Consider the following 16,526-nt stretch of genomic DNA (forward strand, 5'->3'; position numbering starts at 1 on the left):
CCCTGAAAGTATTTACAGATTACCTGGCTCCCACCTCTTTAAGTCATCACAGCCCACTCCCCCAAGCTGTGTTCTTTAAATCTCCTCATGCCATTCCTCTTGCCCATCATCACTTCTGTCACTGTTACTCTGAACTTCTTCTGCCTTGTCAGTATGAAATGACCAGAACATAATATAGGAGTCCAGGTGCTTTCCCACCAGAGTGGGACTAGACAGATTTGGCCTAAGTGGTAAATGCTATAAGGATAGTCTGTCACATTTAAATGTTTGACGTGCCTGTGTGAAGATACCTTGATTTTTTTTTTTCTCTTTCAAATCTTCTGTGTTTCAGGAGTCTAAACCAGAATTAGTAACTGCTATCGAAGAATGTGAATATACTTTCTTATGGTTCACTGCTGCTGCATGTCCTCTGAAAAGAAATATGCAAAATGACTGCAGAGTAACCAACCCTGCTACAGGTAAGGGACACATGACCACTTTATGCTCATGGCATCAATGTGTTCCAGATGTGTTAGAGCCGCTGGAAACTGTATTGCATTTGTACTCTGTTAGCTGTCATTGCCAGTAACAACGAATGAGGAGAATGGGAGGTCCCTGAACCCTGGTCAGCTTGCCCTCGTTCTGCCAGATGTGGCATGAGAACTCTCAAGTGCTGGGAGATGAGGGTTTTTCCCCTCACCTTCTCTAAAGGGGAACTGTTTTGAGGTGAGTGGGAGAAATATTGTGTAAAGGAACTACCATCTCAGCCTCTTGGAGATGCTTGGTCTATCATGAATGCTACTGGCAGACCCTGAACAGATTGTTGCCTCAGAAAATCCCAGTATTGGATTCCTCTTAAGTAGCTTAAAAGGCAAATAATTGTCAAAACTGGTAGGCATCCTGTGGAGTTGGGAGAGTGCTGGGCTATCATTCTTAAGCATCTCTTTAAAAAGCCATTGTTTGACTCAATTTTATTTATTTTGATTCTGCAAAAGGAGTAAATTCTTGCTTGTTCTCCCTGCAGGCCATCTCTTTGACCTAAATTCTTTAAAGAGAGAGTCTGGCTACACTATCTATGACAGCAAGAGAAGTAGAACACTTAAGTTAAGTGTTTGTAACGAAGCTAAAAGCCCATGTGGTAGTGGGGTTGGTAAGTTTTTTTTGTTTTGTTTGCTTTTTTTCTGAATTTGCCTTCTGTGCTTGAATATAGTATGCCACATCACTAACAATAGATCAGTCAGTGAAACTCTCTGCCTAAAGAAAAACCTATTTTTCCTCACAGTATTAAACACCAAAACATACAAGTGGCAGGAGATAGTGGAATATAACGCATTAATACGTGGGGGCGATAGAGGTAGCCTGGCTGGGACTCACTGGTTTAAAAAAAAAAAAAATCTTGACAATCGTAAGAAATGTAAAACATTAGGAATGGAGTTAGAAATGGACAACATTTGTCTTGGAGAAGTGAGGGTTATTCCCCAGTCCCTATCTGAACAGAAGCCCTTCTCTCTGGACCACGGAGACAGACCCGTAGATCTGGCTGTAAACAGGGAATAGGGCCAGTCCTTTGTGGAATTCTCCAAAGTTCTCAGCCTCTGGGCATGTGCAGGCAGCACACTATGGGTCTCTGCTTGTGGCAAGACTTGGGAATTGACATTGAGCACTCTGTCTTAAAAGAACAAAAACCAAAACACTTGGCACTTGGAACAAAAGATATGGTTTGGTTCCCAGAAGATGGAAATCCGCTTCTCTTTAAGAAAATTAAACCTTTCCCCCCCTTCCTATCACTTATAAACAGCTGATTGCAAAACTGACCAGAAACACTGCGAAAAATAAACAGCAGAAACTCCATTAAACTGTTCTAAGTTGTGGAGCGACATGCAACAGTCACCAATATAATCCATTTACATTTATTCAGCCAAACTATTAAAGAAGCAGCTGTGACTCCTTCATTTCAATTCAGTGAGACTTTATTGACATGCATGTTATACAAGTGCTGCCAAACTGTAAGAAAGAGACCCCTTAGATATATATTGTGACCCTTATTCCAACAACCTCAAACTGCACTCAAATTTAAGGAAATAAATGCACGTTCCTGTATGTTAGGAAACCAGTTACAAGGCATATTGGCTATCATTAGATTGAAGAGCACTTCTGCTGGTGCATTTAGTTACACCTGGGGGAATTCTGTGCCTAAAAAATATGCACACAATATTTTCAAATTCTGCATATTTTGTCAGAATAACACAATATAATCATACCAGTTTCAATTATTTTTGGTCATTTTATTTCAAAATAGCTGTCAGCAAGTATGTCTGTAACAATACAGACCACAAAAAAGATTCAGGAAATGTTTTTTGACAAATAGATTCCTTACTAGGCATATTAATACGGAACTCTGAGTAATAATTGATTTAAACGGCAATACAGAACTGTATTTCCCGCACCCCTCCAAAGCAGTGCAAAGGCTTGGGGGAGTCGGGGGAAACAGAGGAGCTGAGGGAGAGGGAAGTAATTGCTGGGAAGGAGCCTGGGTGTGAACTTGGAGGGCTGTTGGGTATGGGTGGGGAAAGTATGGAACAGGTTTTTTGGAAGGTGCGGGGAGGGATTGTTAGGGAGCTTCCCCCATGCAGACCCTGGCTGACACCTAGCCTCTCCCATTCAGTCAGGCACATCTGCCTCTGTCCCCTTGTTCTCTGTGCCCTCCCCCCTTCCCCATATGTCTGTGCACCCTCCCGGCCCTTATGAGCCCCTGTCTAACCCCCTCCCCCAGCACGCCATAGCCCCGTCTCCTGACCGGACCTGACAAGCACTGCGAAGGCAGCTCTCTCTTCCCTTGCTGCGGGAAGCAGCAACTTTGTTCTATCGCCACAGCGCCCTCTGGTGGGGAAAAAGGCAGAACTGCAGCAACATTTTGGCAGAAGCTTTTTTTCTGCATGAAAAAATAGAAATCTATTAAATATGCACGCACGCAGTAACACAGAATTCCCCCAGGACTAATTTAGTGCATTTAGTATAAATGTAATCCACACTAGGTATTAATCCCATCCCTAAATCAAACCTCCAGTGGTGACCTAATAAGAGGATGTTTAACTCTTTATGTAGCAGATTAATCTGGTCTAGAAGACTGACAGTGTTCTTCTCTCCTATTAAGTGTCACCTACAGTAATAGGTAAGGAATTATCTACCATGTAGGTTTCAGAGTAGCAGCCGTGTTAGTCTGTATTCGCAAAAAGAAAAGGAGTACTTGTGGCACCTTAGAGACTAACCAATTTATTTGAGCATAAGCTTTTGTGAGCTACAGCTCACTTCATCGGATGCATAAAGTGGAAAATGCAGTGAGGATGTTTTATACACACAGACCATGGAAAAAATGGGTGTTTATCTTTTCAAAAGGAGAGAACTGTGGGATTCTTATGGGGGGGGGGGGCGGGGAGGTACAGCTCTCCTCTCCCAAACAATCTTTAGTCAATGAGACAAAAACCGCTCTCCTAGAATTGAAAAGGGAACCAACACTGATGGTCCACACTTCACGGATCCATTTATGGCTAAGTATTACAGCGTGTCTGGTATGATGGCCTCTGCTACTCTGTGTGGCTCCATATTCTGACCCATAGTGGCTACAGTAGTACCCCGTCAGAGCTCTTGCAGTCTGCCAGATAAATGTGTAATTCCACAAAGGAGGACAGTTACACCATCACTTCAAATGTTGTCTGTCTGTAACTGCTTTGGGTAATTTATAGTGATCTCTGTAATATAAAGAGATACTAATACCCAAAGGGTTTAACACCCATCAAATGGACAAGTAACCTACCTTATTTCATCTTAGACAAAAAGTCCGTTTCCAGTTTTTCAGTGGTTAATGTTCTTTGCACCCTTATAGTTTAAAAGAGGCACATGGCTAGTTGTGAATGTTTGCGGGGAGATGAGGAGTGGGTGGTGAGCACTAGGAGTAGCTATACTAAAACTTTTCCCTGTTCTGCAGCCACCACTCCATTTTTAGATATATTTAAACATAGTGGTGCAAGTAGTTGATACCATGTTGAGAGGGGGTTTTTTAAATTGGAAAAATTTAAAAATTGTAAGCCTCGTTTAGGGAAAAAAGTAGTAATTCAAAACACTTTTAGTCGTAGTTTAAGACCACTGTAAGATTTACGGAACAATTGTAATTTACCATACCAATACACGGTACGATCAGATTATTCATTTTCTTTCCTAGCCAATAACGTTTGTCCCCATTTTACTTAATTTAGGTGCCTGCATCATTGGTGATCAGAAGCCAATTAATGCTGGAAGACTGAGCAAAATGTTGATTTATGAGGATCAGCTGTTGAAACTTGTCTACTCTGGGGGAGATCCCTGTCCTGCAAACTCTGAATTGAAACACACAAGCTATTTTAGCTTTGTGTGCAAGTCTGATGCTGGGGCTGGTAGCCAACCTGTGCTTTTGTCCTTTGATGAGAGGACATGCACCCATTACTTTTCTTGGCATACTTCTTTAGCTTGTGAGGCGGAGGTAAGAGAAGCAACAAACATCTCTCTTTTTGATACAGAAACCACAGACACAGTACAGTGGAAAACATTTTGCTTCTTGTTAGCATTGTCCTGCTGTGGCAAAAGTGGTGGTGGTTAAAATTCTACATTTCAAGGGAAAGGTCTCCTCTTGTGTAGTACCCTAACTTATAAAGAAGTTCATAGCAGAAGTGTCTTTTTAGCAATAAGTGCAGAGAGTATAATTTGTGTTTACAGTAAAAGGTACAAGTCTGCTACCAGGTAGTACTTGTAAGCAAAGGATTTCTAGTTTTGGTGCTTATTGACCAATCTGAGAGTACTCTTAACAAGAACAGAAAAGGCATTTTCAGATGTTAACCTCTGAGTTAATGTGACACACTTTGATAGCTTGTAAGCTAACTCATTTCACTATTGAGTATCTTTGTCTTGAAAGATATGCCATAGCTGAAATAGAAGTTATGGGCCTGTTGCAGGAATTTCACGGTGAGGCTCTGTGGCTTGTTACACAGATCAGGTTAGATGATCATAATGGTCCCTTCTGGCCTTAGAAGTCCATGAATCTGACACATTTCGCAGTTGTTGCTTTTTTCCTAGCTACCATTCAAAACCCCAAAACGTTCATATGATTTGAGAAACGTAGAAACTCTCTGATTCTCTTGGTGCCAGAAAGTATAAACAAGACGAGAACAAGTGTACTCGATTGTACAATGAAGAAAAAATTACTGGATTGGAATTAAATGGCTTAAATACTGTACTTGAAGTGTACTTCCAGGACTGATTTCGAGATTGCTGCTGAGTTTGCTGACCCTTTGAGACATTTTTATGGCTATCTTCACTAAGAAATTACACACCAATGCTTCATTTCTCTTTTTCTTAGTGGCAAACCTGGGCCCTAAGTCATAAACATTAAGTAATAAAATCCCATTTCCTCTAACAAATATAAATTATGTAGATTACTGTCAGTAGCTAAGCAAAAAGCAACAAATGCAGTTTTACTCAGAGGCTCTCCAAATTGAATTTGAAATTTAATCCCACTTGAAATTAACTCTGGCCAGAGGGAGAAAAGGAAGTATCATTGCATAATAAACAGTTCCCATAAAGGCATCACATTTGTTTTCTAACAGGTGAAATGCTCCGTGATGAATGGCAGCTCAGTTATTGACCTCTCCCCTCTGATTCATCGAACTGGTTATTATGAGGCATTTGATGATGATTTTACTGACCTCACTCCAGATTTCTATATTAACATCTGTGAGCCTCTGAATCCAATCGCAGATGTCAACTGCCCACCTGGAGCGGCTGTCTGCATGGTTCCTGTTACTGGACCCCCCATAGTAAGTACAGTGTAACTATCAGCACTGAAATATTTTGAGATCCTGTAACTCTGAAAACTCCTTTGAAGAACACCTCTTACCCCAATGAAACTGGTCTGATTATGAGTTTTGGGGGAAAGGTTGATTAAAACTACATCTGCAAAATCCTGACCCATCACATCATTTGTCACTTTTCCCCAAGCTGTGTCCACGTCTTATGTCCCCATGGCTATCCTCTGAGTTGGAAAGATCCACTGGCATTGCAGACTTCTGTCTCCTGTGATATATACCGACAGCTCACACTGGGATAGACCCAAAATGTTAGCCAAACATGTCTCATTCGTGGTTTATATTTAGCAGTACCTACTAAGTGTTTGGATTGGTGAGCAGAAAGCTTTTAAGTAACCGCCTGTATATGGTGGAGAAAAGATGCTAGCCATAAAATTAATAGTGTGTCCTAAATGTGAAGCGGTATGTGTCCCAGTGTGTAGTGAAATGTAACTACAGGTGAATTACCTTCAAAACCTTGTGAACACTTGACTACCAGATATCATGGTTTGCAAAGCAACAGTTGAAGGTGAAATCAGATTTGAAGGTGATGGTAACTCCCCACCATAAGGAAGGTTGCTAGGGATGTTGAAGTTTTCTCTTGCTGAATCTTAGTGAAGATTAACTTACTGACTCTTGATGCACATTTTTGTAAAGGCTGTGAGCAAATGAAGCTAGTATTTTAAATGACAAAATTTCTTTACTTGAGACTTTGGATGCTTCCATGATGGCTTATAAGAAACCCGTTTGTTGTTTTGAAAACAGCACTCTTTCTTGGCCTAACACATCTTGCACACAAGATGTGAAATTTTGTTTGTGCTATTTTTTTCAAGCTTACCCATTTATCATAGTGAGTGGTCATCTTCTGTTTTAAGATCTAATCAGAGTACATCCAAGGAGAGCAGTTGTTATAGGGCATGATTTTCAGAGGTGCTCAGTACCTCTGTTCTCACTTAAGTCAATGGAAGATGCAGCTACTTGGCTCATCTGAAAACTGGGGCTGTAGTATTTAATATGCTGTCATTAATCAATGTTTTTGCTCATTTAGGATATTGGTCGCATCACTGAACCTCCAAAAATAAATTCCGCTATAAATGAAGTTTATATCACTTTTAACAGCACAACTCCTTGTGAAGAAGACAAAATGTTCAACTACAACTCTCTTATTGTATTCCACTGTAAAAGAGGAACAAATCTGGTAAGAAACTTTTTTTATATTTTACAGTGAAAATACATATTTGTTTAGTGTAGGAAAAGGAACAATATGAAGTGTATTGCAAAATGGGAAGTAACCAATGAGATAGTATAAACTTGGCTCTTCCGTAGTGAATTTCTATTTTAAACTCCAACCAAAACTAGTAAGAAGGGGAGGGGGAGGGGAAAAAAGTACTTCATGAAAAGACAGCAAGCATGTTTTGCTTCAGAAGATAGCTCGCATTTTATGGCCTGAAAGAAAATTAGTCCTTTGTTCAGTTATTTTAAGATACATATTTTTAGGCAGGCGGCAAGTTACGCAAGTTGCAAGCTATCTGAGACTTTGCTGAGTTAATTAGTTTAGTTTAGTGGTAGCTTACTGTTAACATTAAACTTCTTCTTAATACTGTCTCTGATCAGCCTTAGCCCTGTACCAAAAGGAAGGAGTGGAATTTTTTGCCTCTTGGACGAAAACGTTAGAATTTATTTGAATGTTTCCTTTGTACCCTGTGTGCCATTTTTCCCCGATTTAAAGACCAAAGATACCTTGTTATGAAATGTTAAAGCTGCCTGGTTAGGCACTCAGGACAGGAAATGTAATACATCTTAAATGTTCTTCTAATATAGGTGTTCGGTTACATTTAAAAATACACATTTTATATTAATACTAGGGCTGTCAATCATAGTTAACTCATGCGATTAACTAAAAAAAATTAATTGCGATTAATCACATTTATAACAATAGAATACCAATTGAAATTTATTAAATATTTTTGGATGTTTTTCTACATTTTCAATATTGATTTCAACTACAACACAGAATACAAAGTGCACAGTGCTTACTTTATATTTTGTTTACAAATATATGCACTGTAAAAAAGAAACAAAAGACAGTATTTTTCAATTCATCTCATACAAGTTCTGAAGTGCAATCTCTTTATTATGAAAGTAACTTGCAAATGTGGATTTTTTTGGCCACATAACTGCCCTCAAAAACAAAACAGTGTAAAATTTCAGAGCCTACAAGTCACTCAGTCCTACTTCTTATTCTGCCAATCGTTAAGACAAACAAGTTTGTTCGCATTGATGAGCGATACTGCTGCCTGCTTCTTATTTACAATATCACCTGAAAGTGAGAACAGGCGTTCGCATGGCACTTTTGTAGCCAGCATTGCAAGGTGTTTTATGCTAAACATTCGTATGCCCTGTCTATGCTTTGGCCACCATTCCAGAGGACATGCTGATGATGCTTCTTTTAAAAAAAAGAAAAAAGTAATGCGTCAATTAAATTTGTGACTGTACTCTTTGGGGGAGAATTGTACGTCTCCTGCTCTGTTTCACCCTCATTCTGCATATATCTCATGTTATAGCAGTCTCGGATGATGACCCAGCACGTTTGTTTTTTAAGAACGCTTTCACAGCAGATTTGACAAAATGCAAAAGGTACCGATGTGAATTTCTAAAAATAGCTACAGCGCTCGACCCAAGATTTAAGAATCTGAACTGCCACCCAAAATCCGAGAGGGATGAGGTGTGGAGCATACTTTCAGAAGTCTTAAAAGAGCAACACTCTGATGCGGAAACTATAGAACCCAAACCACCAAAAAGAAAATAACCTTCTGCTTGTGGCATCTGACTTAGGTGATGAAAATGATCATGCATCAGGTCTCTGCACTGCTTTGGATTGTTATCAAACAGAACCCATCATCAGCATGGAAGCATGTCCTCTGGAATGGTGGTTGAAGCATGAAGGGACATATGAATTTTTAGTGCATCTGGCACAAAAATAACTTGCGACCCCAGCTACAACAGTGCCATCCAAATCCTGTTCTCACTTTCAGGTGACACTGTGTAAACAAGAAGCAGGCAGCATTATCTCCTGCAAATTGTAACCAGCCTTGTTTGTCTGAATGATTGGCTGACCAAGAAGTAGGACTGAGTGGACTTGTAGGCTCTAAAGTTTTTACATTGTTTTGTTTTTGAATGCAGGGTTTTTGTACATAATTCTACATTTGTAAGTTCCACTATCATGATAAAGAGATTTCACTGCAGTACTCGTATGAGGTGAATTGAAAAATTCTATTTTTTACAGTACAATATTTGTAATGAAAAACAAATATAAAGTGAGCACTGTACACTTTGTATTCTGTGTAATTGAAATTAATATATTTGAAAATGTAGTAAACATCCAAAAATAATTTAAAATAAATGGTATTCTATTGTTTAACAACGCGATTAATCGCAATTAATTTTTTAATCGCTTCACAGCCCTAATAAAGACTAAAGCTGGTCAGAAAAACATTGGTGGAGATATTTTTCTGTCAAAATGCTTTTCTGTAACTGTCTTTCTCCAAAATTTTGTTTAGGACCAAAAGTGAAAAGTTCCAAAAATGTCAAAATGGGACATTTCAGCATTATCAGAACATTTCAATTTTTTTTAAATTTTTTTTTGGAACTACTTTCTCTTAAACTCTTTATTTATTATATATAATGTATTAGAATTATAAAACAAGTTATGGCAATTAGAAGACAAGAGGAAGCGGTAAAGATCAAACTCAGAGAGACACAGAACTGGAACAAGTGGGAACATGTGTGTGCCTTGGAGGACTAGTACTGAAAAATGGGAATTGTGAAGGTGCCATAAAATGAAGAATCGGACTTGCTGCTACAGAGTTCAGAAAACTCTCTGCAAGATCTGGAAGGCTAAAGACATTTCAATAAATACAAAAATCCATGTACATGAGACCACTATCATGCCGATACTGCTGTACAGGTTGAAATGCTGGAGTATGAGGAAGGCTGATGAATGAAAGATTTTGACTATATAGAAATGACCTGGCTGAGGGAAATACTGAGAGGTTCAAGGCAGTGGGAAACAAACAAAAAAAGATGATTAGGGCAAGAAGATAAGAAAAGAATATGAGAAAATGATTAGGGCAAGAAATAATGCTGTTACAGACGAGTCAAGAAAAACAACTATAATGATTTGGATGCAAGTTAAGGATAGACCCGGAAAGGATGCAATGCATGGCTATCCACCCCAGAGTGCAAGGAACCAAGAAGGCGCTGGATAGATATGGTGTAGAACAGAGGTTCTGAACAAAGTTGTGAAGCTAGTACACGACAGGAAGTGGTGGAAAGACTTCATTCAGCCCTGTTGTTGCTGTTGAAGTGACAGATAGGAATCGAAGAAGAATATAAAACAAAAGTCAAACTCTAAACAAAACTTTAAAAAAACACCCTGAATTTTCCTCTGGAGAATTTTCAAACTTCCAGTTTTTGTTCTGATATGAAACAAAGCTAAAATTTGGAATCTCAAAATACTTCGCAAAACAGCATTTCTGTCTTCCACACAGCTCTAGAAAGGCATGAAAATGGGTGATATGATGGAATAATTTGTTGCTGATGACTGTGACATCTTACCATTTTGTACTGGTGGTAGTCCTGAGCCAAGGAGTTAATAAAAACAGCCCTGCCATCAGGAGTCTTCTCTCCTCCTGCTCCCCTCCCTCCCCCCCAAAGATAACTAGAAATAATTAAACCCACACAGAGTTCATTGTAATGCTTTTGCTGTGTTTTGTAACAGGGCAAGCCAAACATGATACGAAAATCTGACTGCAGTTTCGTGTTCGAGTGGGGTACTCCTCTAGTGTGTCCGGATAAAGTGGACATGCTGGGCTGCTCTGTGACTGATGAGCAGTTAAACTACACTTTTAACTTGTCCAGCCTTTCTGGACGCTCATATAAGGTAACATTGACACAGTGTTGGGGCTATTGTTATCAGAAGTGGGGAATAGCCTACGTTGAAACCAAAGCAGTAATATTCATTTGAATAAGTCATGTGAACTGAGGAAATTGAGATGAAGAGGCATGTGCATTACTTTTTTGTGCCATCTCCAAGAGCCACTAGTGTTAAGTTATGGTGCTGTTCCAGACGGCAGCCCTATGGTGGAGACAAAACTACGTATTAGTAGCTCTAGTCCTTCTCTCATAAAATGCTTATTACTAGATGTGCAAAATTCTACTTGTCTGGGGTATTTTTCCCCCCCAGTGAGGAAGCATCGTTAACTTTTCCGTTATTAGGCATTGTAATTTTAAAAAATGGATGTTTGTGCACAGGCCAATCAATTTTCATAAAACCTCCTGGGTGCTACAGTAATATTATTGAGTTTTGCAAGGCTGACCTATTAATGTGGCTCAGTACAATAAAACTTTAAACTGTAGGGTGTATTTCTTCCCTATGGTCTTAAAACGATTTTCTGTAAAATAATGTCCAATCCCTGTCGTCTAAACTTTTTAAAGACTTCAAGTATATAAAGGACGTGGGTAATTCTCAGAGTATTGACTGTTGGGCTCTAGAGTGTTTTATCTTAGTGACATACGATTCTCTTGTGGATGCCTCTACAGGTATCTTCTGGATCCAACAGTTACCATGTTGGGGTGTGTGCTGAAGCAGATGTGCCCCGGGGAAAATGCAGAGATGGGGCAGTGTGCCTGGTCTCTGAAAATAGTGTCACTTCATTTGGAACCCTAAAGGAAATGAAAATGGATTACAGGCATCAGGATGAAACGGTCATTCTGCAGTATACCGGGGGTGATCGGTGCCCTCCAGGTGAGATCCTGTAACTGGCTGTAGGTAATTTACATAAAAAATGGTCTGGTCCCATTAGGACACGGAGCAGCCGAAAAACTGCCAGGAAAAAACAGTTTAGCAATAGGAAGATGTATAATTAATTACCTTAAAAACATAAAACATTATGCTCTATTACTGACCTCTGCAATGAAGTTATTTACCTATGTTCAATACACCCTTTGCTACATATGTCAGTTTGTAATGGCTCAATGAAGGCCCTAGCTGTTTGCCCAGAAAGTTAAACTGTGTATCTCTTTGCAAGGTCATCTTTGATTGCATTTAGACTTGATGTTTCTGTGTTTGTGCCTGAATGCTGGGCTGATGGATTTTTAAAACAGAACCGATTACAAAATGTCGAATTATAAACTGCTGTTGATTTATTGCCTGGCATTACACATGGTAACTACAGAGCATATGTCTCAAGGGGTGTCACCTCCATTTACAGTGACTGAAAAAGGTGAGCTTTGCGTATTCCCCTTCAAATACAAAGGCCAGAGCTATGAGGACTGTATTGTGGATGAAGAAAAACAGCGATGGTGTGCCACAACTAAGGACTATGACAAAGATGGAAAAGGGGGATTTTGTGGAAATGGTTAGTAAGAACTTCATTTACTGGAGATATGAAATGATGGGTGTCTCTATTGAGCCTGATTCTCAGTTTAAACCAAGGCTCTTTTTACATGGCTCTTGCAGTACGAGGATCATTTTGTGTGTGTGTTGTTTTCCCTCCCTCCTCTCCAGTACTTTTGCTGTGTGGGTAAAAGTCCTTTATGATGAGAAACTGTAACATGAGAGAACAGTGTGCAATTTAAAAAAACAAAAACCCTAATGTCAAAAAATGGTGAAAACTATTTTACCTAATAGTTGATTTTCCCATTAAGCTGGAGATAAAGTAAACACTGATTTTTTTTTAATCAGCCTAATGAACTAAAGTAATGGTACATCAAAGTGATTGTGTTCTGCCTATTATGTGAATTTAACATAGGTGGGGTAGAAACAAAAGTTCATATTTCTTTAATGAGAAGCTATGCTTGATTTAGAACAGTTCTCCACTACTGTCTAGAGTCATAATTATTACACTGCACAGTCCACACATACGTTACAACCCCTTAAGAGTTTTTTCTCTCCATTAATGTATCTCCACATAGCAACTGGGAATCGAGAAGCTACTATTATTTTCAAGTGCGATGACAATGCTGGGAATGGGAACCCTCAGCTCCTGAGCGAGACACTTGGCTGTGCTGTGACCTTTGAATGGAAAACACAGTTTCTTTGTCCTCCAAAGAAGATGGAGTGCAAGTTCATCCAAAAGCACAAAACCTACGATTTAAGAGTGCTCTCCTCACTGACAGGATCATGGCTCTTTAATTACAACGGGATCGCGTGAGTGATGGTTGTTTTTTTGTTTGTTTCTTTGTTTTTTTTCCTCAGATTTTGATGCTTTTTACACAGCAGTTTATGCATCAATGGATTGAGATTGAGTTGTATGGAGAGGTGTGTGTTGGTTTTTCAGTATTTGATAGTCTACATTTGGTAGTTGGTTTGACTTAGGGCTGTGATTTGGAGAAAAGCTCTTTCATGAATTTTTTTAGTGAACTTGTGACTTCACTGAAGGCTGTAATCCTGTGCATTTTAGCATTTGGGAAATTGAAAGCTGTAATGAAAGGTGCTGCTCATCCAACTAACTGGGAAAAGTCATTCTTCGCAAATGGGTATCTTTGCACTGGGTGGATTAAAAATGATGGCATTTTAAAATAAACATCAGATTTTAAAAAATATTTAAAATAATAAAAAATAGCATTGGTGAATACTCCCTTTTAATGAGTTAAAGGGAATATCTTTTTTCTTAATCTGTTTAGCTTTTTGAGATCAAATCAAGTTTTATAAATATGATCTATTTAGGGCAGGCCATACATCTGCTACTTTGTCTTGACAGTGGAGTCAATGCTGGTGTTTACTTTTCCAGCTTGAGCTGAGAAAGCTGGAACTTTGTTTTGCTTTTCCATTCTATGAATAAAGTAAAAGTGGAGAGGATGAGCTGTACTTTTTCTAAAAAGTTGAAAAACATTACCAGAAACCATCTTTTCAATTAACTACAATTAATACTTTTTGTCTAATCAATTTTAATGCAAAACACATTTTTTATAAACGTGTGGCTTTATGAATCCAGCACTCTTAAGGTACTGTTAAACTAACAATTTCATAATGCTCTCTCTGTGTGTTTAATGGAACTCCAATTTTCTTCTAAATATAGCTTGACATGAGTAAAAAAAATTGATCTAGTAAATTAATGTTAGAGAACGGTGAATGACACGCACACAAATCTTAAAATAAGAATCAGATCAGTTGATTTGGAAATGCAAGCAAAAAATCTGCCATTTGGGGCTCATTCTGTGTTTGCCCGAATGGATTCAGATAGCTTTTATGGTAATGAAGCATGTAAAAATAACCACTGAGTTCTCATGTAAACTAAGCAACAATCAACATTTCTGAATACAGAATATTTCATGATGCTTTATCCTTTCCTTGTGCCTGTTCATTCAGCATAAATATTTTTTTTTCTTTTCTCCTATGATAGGTATTACATGAATCTGTGTCAGAGAGTAAACAATGGACCCACAGGCTGCCCTGAAAGAGCTGCTATTTGCAGTAAAAGTCGAAATGGAGATGTTCGGGTTCTGGGAGTTGTACATACGCAGAAGCTGGATGTGACAGGTTCAATAATCCTTTTGAATCCTTATTTCAATAGACCGCTGCAAAATCCCTATTTTTATAGGGAGGATCTAGTGGTGATGCTGAAACTCTCTTGCATAAAGGCTTCAGTAAATACATCTGTTGCATGTTAATTAAGCTTTTTATCTTAAATGGCAGTAATAGTTAATGACATATGCTTTTAAAAACTCTTCCAGAATTCCATTGAAAACAGAGTAACATGTAGGCTATGATAGTGGCCAAAGGAAGTAAAATTAGTTATAGCTGAGCTTCTCTGAGGCCATTTTTTATTCAGGAGAAATCCCAACTTTGCTATCAAGTATCCAGCAGTGGGACATGTCCAAGTGCTTTGCTCACTTTAAAAAAGCAACACCTACATACATTCTGTTAAACAAGGATTCTTGTTTAAAATCCTAGTTAAAGGAAACGAGATAGTGACAGTTTTAGAAAATGCAAGAAAAATTACTCTGCTGCAATGCTTTGGTTTAAAGAAGAATCTTTCCTCTTGTCTTCCAAAAGTGCATCTGCAGCTAACTTTTAAATCCCTTGCCTTTTTTAAAGGTTGGGAAAAAATCTAACCAATAGGGGGGAAAAATTCATGCACGTATACTCTTTGCCTTACTTGCAAACGTGGGTTTTTCATTTGTTGTTTGAGAATGTGGGATATATTAAAATTGTAAAATGGAACTATCTAGGCAAATTATCAGTAACCTTAAAGGACAGAACAAATTTGTACCTGAAGTGTTTCTTTTGAGGGAGTGTGGTGGAAACTGTTTGGTAAGGACGGTTGGAAGGATTTTAAATTTTAGCTTTTTTGTACTGATGTAACAAGATGTAATTTGACCTCTGGGCCCATCAAAACACTGGGATTAGGTATTTAGATTGTAATCCTAAAATTGCAGTAGTCTTTTTTTATAACCACAGTCACAAGCAAAGTTTTATTTAAAGGATTACAGAACACAAAGAACTGAGTCTCTCAATGATTGTTTTTTCAGATGGTAAAGTCCTTGTTAGTTACTCAGGTGGACATGAATGTAGAAAAAACAAGAAAGCAACAACTATTATAGAACTGAAATGTGCAAAAACAGTTGGTGAGCCCATGCTACATAGGTGAGTAATGAGACTTCTGATTATATTAACTAGACCTCCTCGTTTCAGTCTATGAGAAAGATAGAGAGGTAGTGGAAACAGCTTCGTTGTGCTGTAAGGATGCAATACTAAATGCACAAAAACCAAATTCTTGGCATAAGAACTTAGAATGTTAACTTTGCTGTCCTATAGCACCTTCCATCCAAGAATCTCAAAGTGCTTTAGGAACATAGTCTCCCTCACTAAAGTGAGGGAGGTACTGTGCCCATTTTATGGAGGGCTTAAGACCCAGATTTTTACAGGTATTACTTCACTCAGTGTTTCAATGCCTAAGTCTCATGTTCAAAAGTGACTTAGTGTTGGCAATGTATAGTTGAGGTGGAACAGTGCCTACACACCTTCAAAAATCTCAGCACAGGTTATTTGACCAAGGTAATACTGTGAGTCAATGGTCGTGCTGGGAATCTGAGCCATAGGTTCTAACTTGCAGTTTCTGTTCAGACCTCAAAATAGTGTCAGTTACTCTCAAATAAAAAAAAATTGAACAAAATAGACTTCCAAACTTTTTTGCCTAAATAAGGATTTAGGTGGCAAGTTTTAGAAATTTTGCCAGTTAAATCAATTTTCAGCCCAATTACCAAACCTCTCTCCCAATCTGTAACTATACATTTTCTATTCTGCTTGAAAAGCTTAGCTGGCATCCCTCTTATTGTCTTGATCCTCCGCATTTGTTCTCTGGCATTAGCACCTTATGGAGAGCAAAAACAATGGTGACACATGTGAGGATGCTAGCAGAAAAATTGCTAGCAATGGGACAAACAGCTGCCTGCTGTACTCACATGTTGTTAAAAGTAAATGCAGAAAGTTCTTAATAAACATGGACTTTGTGCTTCTGGTCAGCGATCTGTAAATTCCAAGTAAAGGAACTGGATGGTTGCCCCGGAACAGCAAATGTATAGCCTGATTTTTTTTTTTTTCCCCTTAGTCTCTAGAAAGCCATTTAAGAATCGGACAGACTTCAATGTGTGTAATTGTGCAGAACACAT

General features: G+C 38.6%; 1 protein-coding gene across 1 annotated transcript in view; it reads left to right on the forward strand.

Annotated features, from left to right (window-relative positions):
* IGF2R (insulin like growth factor 2 receptor) overlaps positions 1-16,526 on the forward strand; it is an 88,475-nt gene that overhangs the window by 60,820 nt on the left and 11,129 nt on the right. The window contains exons 32-42 of the mRNA XM_074948713.1: positions 332-458; positions 1,004-1,129; positions 4,233-4,495; positions 5,616-5,825; positions 6,901-7,050; positions 10,633-10,794; positions 11,454-11,658; positions 12,125-12,271; positions 12,828-13,062; positions 14,258-14,394; positions 15,387-15,501. Coding sequence (XP_074804814.1) covers positions 332-458; positions 1,004-1,129; positions 4,233-4,495; positions 5,616-5,825; positions 6,901-7,050; positions 10,633-10,794; positions 11,454-11,658; positions 12,125-12,271; positions 12,828-13,062; positions 14,258-14,394; positions 15,387-15,501 — 1,877 coding nt within the window. The remainder of the gene's footprint in view (positions 1-331; positions 459-1,003; positions 1,130-4,232; positions 4,496-5,615; positions 5,826-6,900; positions 7,051-10,632; positions 10,795-11,453; positions 11,659-12,124; positions 12,272-12,827; positions 13,063-14,257; positions 14,395-15,386; positions 15,502-16,526) is intronic.

This window comes from Natator depressus, chromosome 3 (genome assembly GCF_965152275.1).
Source record: "Natator depressus isolate rNatDep1 chromosome 3, rNatDep2.hap1, whole genome shotgun sequence".
Classification (NCBI taxonomy): domain Eukaryota; kingdom Metazoa; phylum Chordata; order Testudines; family Cheloniidae; genus Natator; species Natator depressus.